We start from the raw sequence: 8702 nt of genomic DNA, 5'->3' as shown, positions 1-8702 counted from the left end.
TGGGGGGCTGGCTGTGTGCCGGGAGGGCGGGCAGGGAGCATGGGCCCAGGGCCCAGGCTGTGGCCTGGACAGGGCTCTGATTTGGGGACCCAGGTGGCCCTGCCGGGTCCCACCCGCCCCCTTCACAGCCCAAGGCCTGAGTGCCGCCAGGGGCTGAAACCCAAACCCCTACTTAGCCCAAGCCTGACCTCTGGGGAGCTCCCCACAAACACCTCTGGTGGGGGGGGGTACCCTGTGACCCAGGCACCTGCAGCTTATATAAGCCGCTCCAGCCAACTCCAGGATCCTGGCTGTTCTTATCAGAGATAAGAGCGGGTCAGCGTGGGGGTAGGGGAGGCAAGACGTGCCGTGGGCGAAGTGGGGGCAGAGGGAGCCACAAAACTAGGACTCATCTCCCGAGCAAAAGCTGGGGGCAGGCTGGACAGGATGGGGGGAGGCTGCAGCTGGCTGCTCTGAGCCTCCCCCACCCTGGGGTGGGGCATTTTTGCTGATCTGGGGCGTCCTGAAGCACAGGCTGTCTCCAGCTGAATAGGAGCCTGGGACTGGGTGCTGCAGGGCCCTGGCGTCCTCATTGTGACCCGCCACCATCCTCGTCCACCAGTCACAGTGGCACCCCCTTCGCTGTTGTCTGTACTGGGTTTTGTGGGTGGAACCCCACCAGTCTGGATGATCTTGGGGCCCTACTCCCTTAAAACCCCTGACTCTGAGGGTGATGAGAGGGGGAGCCAGGGAGACCAGCGCTTCTTCTCGGCTGCCCTATTTGGACTTTTTGTTTGTTTGATTAGAGGAATTGTGGGTCTACAGAACCATCGTGTATAAAATACAGGATTCCCACAGACTAACCTATTACTGGCACCTTGCAATGGGACAGAACATTTGTTACAACTGATGAAAGAATGCACATTTTTATAACTGTACTGTTAATTATAGTCCATGGTTTAATTTAGGGTTCACCGTTTGTGTAATGCAGTTCCATGGATTTTGTTGTTGTTGTTGTTCTGTTACTATCTAACATTTTTAAAAGTTTCGCTCTGTTACCATGTAGCATTTCCCCCTTTTACTCCCATAAGATATATATATTCCAGTACTGTTCATTGCCCTCACAATGTGGTTCCATAACCATCATCCATTACCAAAATATTTCCATCGTTCCAAATAGGAACCCTGTATATTTTAAGCTCTTAACTCCCCATTCCTTACCGCCACCCCATTTCCTGATAAACTGTACTGCAGATTTTGACTTTGAGTTTGTTTTTTTCAACAGTTTCAAATCAATATGAGCAAACAATATTCATCCTTTTGTGTCTGGCTCATTTCACTCAGTACGATGTCTCCAAATTTCAACCATGTTGTTGCATAAATCAGAACTTCATTCCCTGTTAATGCTGAATAATATTTCATTGTATGTATGTACCACATTTTGTTTATCCATTCGTCAGTTAATGGACACTTGGACTGCGTCCATCATTTGACAATTGTGAATAATGCCGCTCTGATCATTGGCATGCAAATGTCTGTTCAAGTCCCTGCTTCCAATGCGTTTGGGTTTATACGTAGAATTGGGATTACCAGGCCATATGGTTCTGTTTAACTTTTTGAGGAACCTCCAAGCTGTTTTCTGCAGCAGCCGCACCATTTTGCAATCCAACCAACAGTGCATGAGATTTCCTATTTCTCTACATCCTCTCCAACACTAGTTACGTTCGTTTTTTTTGTTTTTTTGTTTGGTCTGGTTTTTTTGCTCTGCTTTGTTTTTTTAATAATAGTCATTCTTTTGGGTGTGAAGTGGTATCTCATTGTGGTTATGATTTGCATTTTCCTAAAGGCTAATGATGTTGAGCCTCTTTTCATGGGCTTATTGGCCATTTATAAATCTTCCTTGGAGAAATGTCTAGTCAAGTCCTTTGCCCATTTCTTCATTAGTTTGTCTTTTTGTTGTTGACTTGCAGGAATTCCTTATATATTCTGAATATTAAGCTAAACACATGGTTTCCAAATATTTTCTTCCATTCTGCAGCTGGTCTTTTCAATTCCTTGATACTATCCTCGGATGTACACAAGCTGTGAATTTTGATGACGTCGCATTGATCTCTCTTCTTTTGTTGCTTGTGTTTTTGGTATAAAGGCTAAGCATCCCTTGCCTAATACAAGATAACCTGGGCGTTTTAAAAGACTTTTTCCCTGGGGTCTCCTGGGCAGCCAAGCTCTGAGCTTCTGGTAGGGTACTTTCCCAGCCCCCCAGCCCCCACCCCTAATCTCTGACAGCCAAGCAGCAGCCCAGGTCCGGGGGCTGCATCCACATGCTGAGCTAAGACTAGGCTCCTGGAGAAACCTCGGGATGGCCGACTGGGGGAGGGGGGTGGCAAATGGGGTGATGGTGCACCATGCATGGGGGGCCTGCAGCGGTGGGCTGTGAGGCGGCCCCCCCTCCCCAGGACCCCTTGCTTTCCTAGCCCAGGAGGGGAGAGACTAAGGGGGTTGGGGAGGAAGACGCAGGGGCCGGCCCGCTGGCCTGGAAAAGTAGGGGAGCCTGCAGATATGGGGGACACCTGAGGCCTCCTGTGAGGTGTAACTGGACTCCTCTGAGCTGTTGGCTACTGGCCTTAGCTCTTAGGTCCTAACCCCAAGCCTCCTTTTCCTCCGCCTCCTCCTCCTCCTCCACGGCCCCCTCCCCAGGGCCCTTTGCATAAGGCCAGGCTGGGCCTCCCGTCCACCCTTGGCCATGGCCTTCACTGACCTGCTGGATGCACTGGGCGGTGTGGGCCGCTTCCAGCTCCTCCACACGGCCCTGCTGCTGTTGCCCTGCAGCCTGCTGGCCTGTCACAACTTCCTGCAGAACTTCACAGCCGCCGCGCCCCCCCCATCGCTGCCGGGGCCCCGCCAACCAGAGCGCGGGCCCCACCGGCCACTCCAGTGCCTGGCTGCGGGCCACCGTGCCCCTGGACCGGCTTGGGGCCCCCGAACCGTGCCGGCGCTTCACGGAGCCTCAGTGGGCCCTCCTGAACCCCAACACCTCCTCCGTCCCCGGGGCGGCCACGGAGGGCTGCAAGGACGGCTGGGTCTACGACCACACGGTGTTCCCGTCCACCATCGTGACGGAGGTCAGCGGGGGTCGGGGTGGCGGGTGGGGGCTGCCGCAGTGGGCCGAGGCTGGAGCGTCCCTCCCTCTGTCTGCACCCTCCCACCCCTGCAGTGGGACCTGGTCTGCGACGCCCGGAACCTCTGCGATCTGGCTCAGTCCATCTACATGGCCGGGGTGCTGGTGGGTGCCGCTGTGTTTGGCAGCCTTGCGGACAGGTGAGCCTTGGGAGAAGAGGATCCCAGCCCCTCTGCTCAGGCAGGAAAGACCCCAGGCCTTTTCCTTTATAAAAATGTGTCTTTGATTCCCGGTGCCTGCCCATGCAAAAAAAAAAAAAAAAAAAAGTATCTGCATATTTTTATTTATGTTCTTCTTATTTTTTTTTTTTTATATGCTGTAGGGCAGGGGTCAACGTTTCACTCTTTTTCCATGTTAGGATCCCGTTATTTGCACCTCTATTTGTTGAATTTTTGATTGGTTGGTTTTTGGTTTGTTTGGGGAAGTGCATGGGCCGGGAATCGAACCCGGGTCTCCCGCGTGGCAGGTGAGAATTCTACCACTGAAACTACCCTTGCACCATCTGTAGCTGCGTATTTTTAAATAGCTAATACATATAATACATTCGCATCATTCGAGATTCCAAGGGGTACAGAGGGTACACAGGGAAGCACCCCCTCCACGCCTGGCCTGCTCCCCCAGCCGCTTCCCCAGGGCCACCCAGTCTCTTTGTACCATAGCAGAGCTAACTTACAGTTTTGTGCCTAATCGAGCAAAGGTATATATAGACTCTGTCCCCCCTTTTTATACAGATGCTGGCACCCCTCACATGTGACTTTTTTATCGCTTAGCAATATGTCTGGGGGCCTCTCCATAGCCTTTCAGAAAGAGCGTGCCAGTCCTTTCTAATATCTACCTTGTATCCCATGGTATGACTGAGCCAGTAGGCATCTAACCAGCCCCTACAGATGGACAGCCTTCTCTAGAGGGGGGCTGAGGGGTGGCAATGGCGTGGGTGGCTCTGATGGCATCCTGAGTCCATGACTCTTTCTCTGTCCCTTTCTCCCTGCGCTTCCCCCTTCTCTCTCCCTCTCTCTTATCCCCTTCCCTGCACGACCCCCACTCCAGTAAAGCCCCTCCTCCTCTGCACCCCCCTGCAGGACCCCTGTGGGTGTGTCTGTCCTGGGCCTCATTGCACCAGGCCACAATATAATCTGGCTTTGTTACCTACAAGCTTATATTTTATCCACAGTGTTTTGTCTGTTTCTAGCACTCAACTTAGAAGCCATCAATGAATGTTTGTGTAATGGAATGAATGAATGAATGAATGAGTGTGTTACCGTATGTGTGGAGAAAAAATGCTTCCTGCCCCTGCTTTGCCTGTTGACCCCCCCGGCCATGCTGGGGCTGTGTGCTCCTGGCTTGGGATCCCTGCCGTTGAACCCCACTGTGGCCACACCACCCTAGCACCCCAGCTCCCCAACTCCCCAGCACCCAGCTCCCCAGCACCCCAGCACCCCACCATCCTTGTGCCCCAGCACCCCAGCTCCCCAGACCCCAGCTCCCTAGCACCCAGAGGTCCCACCTCTGGGTCCCTGTTTGCCCATTATAAGACGAAAGGGAGGTTTTTATTTCATACATGAGTTAGTCACGGGGACCCCCAGCTTCCTCCTGGGGTGCAGCCTGCCCGTTTGCTCCCTCTCCCTTTGGGGTCTGCCGCTGCCACCTCCCAGAGCCCTAGCGCCGACCCCATACCACCTCACCCTTCATCCTGTGTCCTCCGTCCCTCACCCCCCTGCCTCTCACCCTTCCCCCAACCTCAGGCTGGGCCGCAAGGGCCCCCTGGTCTGGTCGTACCTGCAGATGGCAGTTTCGGGGGCCGCCACGGCGTATTTCGGCTCCTTCAGCGCCTACTGCGTCTTCCGGTTCCTCACCGGCATGACCTTCTCCGGCATCATCCTCAACTCCCTGTCCCTGGGTGAGTCCCCAGAACCCAGGCCTGGGTGGGTGGGGCTCGCACGGGAGCAGGGAACGGCCGCCCCCTCCCCGGACGTCTCTCCTATTTCCTTTTGAGTGGGAGTCTCATCCAGCGACCTCAACTCCAACACAGACCTCCTGTCCCAGGGTGGGAGTGGGCTTGGCTGCAGGATGTGGGACAGCCTTTTCCCACCCCTGGGTCCCTGCCTGCCCATCTGTAAGACGAAAGGGCGGCTGTTATTTCATGCATCAGTTAGTCAACGACTGGCCCTCACTAAGTGCCTTCTGAGTGCCAGGCCCGGGGTGGGGGGTGGGGCAGAGGAGACAGTGGGGTGGGAGGGACTCGATGGCCCTCAGGACTGCAAGAAGCCCTTAGATAACATGGTTCTAAAAAGGGTTAAATGTGCACAAGTAGTTCAGTGGTAAAATGCTCGTCTTCCATGCGGGAGACCCGGGTTCGATTCCCAGACCATGTACTGCCCCCCCTGCTCCCCCCAAAAAAGGATTAAGTTAGCCAGGCTGCAAAAGCCAGTGATTTCTGGGCTCCAAGGTGGAGACCTGGCCTCCCGGATGCCAGAGGGGGATGTCACCCTTTACCCCCAAGTGACAGGTCAGTTCTCACTCCAGGTTGGCTCTGGGCAGCTCTGGGACCCAGTCCAGGGCTCCCCTGGGATCACCCTGGGCACAGGCGTGCAAGCTGCCTGCCCCTCCTTGACCACTTAGCTTGCTCCAGAGAACACTGCCGGCCTCAGGGAGGACCTCAGGGCTCCAGAACCTGCCACCACCCTCAGCCAGGCAGACAGAATGGGTCCTTCATCGCAGGTGGGAAGAGATCTAGGGACCAGAGAATTAGTCCAGCGTCCACGTCCGAGGCCCCTGACCAACATCGGGACCCCATGAGGCACTGAGCACCCACTGGGGTCTCCACAATCCTCACCCCTACCCCCCTCTGTGGCAGACATCCCGCCACGGCTCATGGGATCTCGAGGTGGGAACGGATGCCAAGGGCCGTCTCGTGCTGGGATTCCCTCCCCTCTGCAACAATCCCCTTTGCCCCCACCCAGAGGGAAAACAGAACTGGGAAGGGGGAAGGGGACGGCTGGGGGTGCAGGAGGGGTGCGCAGCTTTATGGGCCAGGGACGACGAGGTGGAGGAGGTTCTTTTCTTTATTTGAGAGTCCTCATTGTGGTAATGCACATACATTGGGTTTCCTAGCTTAACCACGTTCAAGGGCATGGTTCAGCGGAGACGTTTCATTTTGAGCCAAGGCCGAGCCTTGCACCTAGGAAAGGGCATTTCCAGGCTGAGGGAATGGTCTATGCGGGCACCTGCCTGCCTGTTGGGATGAGGAGGCAGCAAAGAAGCCCATGGTGCAGAGTTGGGGGCAAGGGAGGGGAAGAAAGAGGTGGGTGGCGTGAGTGTGTGTCACATGCAGGACCTTGTAGCATCTGAAGAACTTCGGTTTTCATTCCGAGATGGGACCCAGTGGAGGGTTTTTGTTTTGTTTTGTTTAATATTTTTATTGAGATATCTTCATGCACCAAGGTATACCATCAATGGCTCACAATATCATCACCTAGCTGTGTATTCATCATCATGATCATTTTTAAACTGATAAGAACAGATACTACACTTGATCTTAGCCAAAAGGCTGAGAAGCGATCCATGATCATTTTTAGAACATGTGCATCACTCCAGAAAAAGAAATAAAAATAAAAAATTCATGCATCCCATACCTCTTACCCCTCCCTCTCATTGACCACCAGCATTTCTATCTACTCACTTAATTTTAGCCTTTGTCCCCGACTATTTGTTTATTTTTTTACCCATACTCATCTGTCCATACCCTGGATAAAAGGAGTAACAGACACAAGGTTTTCACAATCACACAGTCACATTGTAAACGTTGTAGCCAGGTCCCAGCTCATCCCAGGAGTCATGTCCCACATGCAAGGGAGATGCACACCCCTGGGAGTCATGTCAGTGGAGGGTTTTGAGCAGAGGAGAGACCTGACTCAGAACTAACTGGGACTGTTCTGCTGCCAAGTGGCCCAAGAGCAGAAGCGGGAGGCCAGTTGGGAGGCTGTTGCCATCATCCCAGTAGGAGATGAGGTTGGCATGGGCCAGGGCAACAGAGAAGAGCTGATTCTGCCTAAATTCTGAAGGCAGAAGCAACAGGGCTGGCCGATGAGTTGGACGCAGTGAGCTGGTCGCTCTATGAAAAGAAGCCACCTCGTGAACTTGCTATGGTGGCCTCATAAGGATGTACCACCATGTCCCCTGTGGATGGACATTTAGATCATTTCTCATTTTTGCTATGTACAAAAAAATTGCGTTTTTTTAATCTTTGCAAAGGTTGAGCATCTTTCCATATGGTTGGGAGCCAGTGAATTTCCTTTTCTATCAACCGTTCACCTCCTTGGCCCATTTTCCTTTCAGCTTATTGGTCTTTTTCCTAGGGATCTGAAAGAACTCTCCCAACATTAGGGAAATTAGCCCTTTGCTTGTGAAGCTACAAATATTTTTTGCATGTTTTTATGACTGCTTATGGAAGGTTTTTTTTCCTTCAACGCAGACGTTTCTTATTTCTATGAAGTTAAATGTGTTGATCATATTCTTTTATTTTTTATTTTTTGATCATATTCTTTTATTGTTCCTGCTTCTTGTGACCTACTTGAAGAAGCTTTTCCTTACTGAAGATCATAAGAATTCCACCATCATCTCTTCTAATATTTTTGTGGGTTTTATTTTTTCACTTATGTTTGATTCCTTGATCTGTGTGGAATGCAGCTGGGGGTGATGATACCTGTCTCTGGGTCTCACGGAACTCTGGAATTATTTTAAGCTCCCACTGGGTCATTCCGGAGGGGGCAGAGCTGATGCGCTAAGCACGTGGGAGGGTGAGTCGCCTCACCAAGCATGTTGTTGTTTTCCCCCCAGTGGTGGAGTGGATGCCCACCCGGGGCCGCACGGTGGCTGGCATCCTGCTGGGATTTTCCTTCACCGTGGGTCAGGTAATCCTGGCTGGAGTGGCATACCTGGTCCGTCCCTGGCGGTGGCTGCAGTTTGCCGTCTCTGCACCTTTCCTGGTCTTTTTCTTTTATTCTTGGTACGTCCTGAGCACAGCGGGGTGGGGAAGATGCACCGGGGCAGCCAAGCCCTCGCCTGGCTCCGTGAGAAGCTCGGGGTGTGTGGTGGCTGGGACTTGGTGGCCTCGATGGGGACAGTATCACTGTCCTCTATGGAGACAGTATCGGGAAGCTCCAGCCAATCCCTGATTTCAGCCTGGGGCTCAAGACCGAGAGGAAGCTTTTACCCTCATCAGCCAGCTCCTTCGTGCCTCAGAACAGCCCGAGGGCATTTTAAAAGAGGGAAACTGAGGCACAGCTCAGAGAGCGGGCCATGACTTCTTTAACCCTGGTGCAAAACCAGATTCAAAACCGGGTCTGTTGAAGTCCTAGCACGCATGGTCTCTAAGCACCCTTCATTAGACTCTATCTGATGTGCTGCAAGAAAGGGGGAGCACATCCTCCAGCCTTTCCTGAGTCTGCAGAGGCAAGGAAATTTCACCTTCTTTTAGGGTGTGAAAGAAGGTAAATGAAGGTGTTCTTGGGCTCGGGAATGGAATGAGCTCCATCCAGCCCAGGAT

The 8702-nt window shown here is 52.8% G+C and overlaps 1 protein-coding gene and 1 pseudogene across 1 annotated transcript in view; one reads left to right on the top strand and one right to left on the bottom strand.

Annotated features, from left to right (window-relative positions):
• Positions 1-2722: 2722 nt before the first annotated feature.
• LOC143646623 (solute carrier family 22 member 20-like) overlaps positions 2723-8702 on the top strand; it is a 28322-nt gene continuing 22342 nt past the window's right edge. Inside the window, 5 exon segments of the mRNA XM_077115755.1 lie at positions 2723-2854; positions 2856-3101; positions 3194-3297; positions 4900-5054; positions 7994-8162. Coding sequence (XP_076971870.1) covers positions 2723-2854; positions 2856-3101; positions 3194-3297; positions 4900-5054; positions 7994-8162 — 806 coding nt within the window.
• Positions 6541-6716, bottom strand: LOC143647533 (U2 spliceosomal RNA; annotated as a pseudogene).

The sequence above is a fragment of the Tamandua tetradactyla genome, chromosome 9 (genome assembly GCF_023851605.1).
Source record: "Tamandua tetradactyla isolate mTamTet1 chromosome 9, mTamTet1.pri, whole genome shotgun sequence".
NCBI classification, from domain to species: domain Eukaryota; kingdom Metazoa; phylum Chordata; class Mammalia; order Pilosa; family Myrmecophagidae; genus Tamandua; species Tamandua tetradactyla.
The sequence above is the reverse complement of the archived record's forward strand: the minus strand, read 5'-3'. Positions and strand labels throughout refer to the sequence as shown.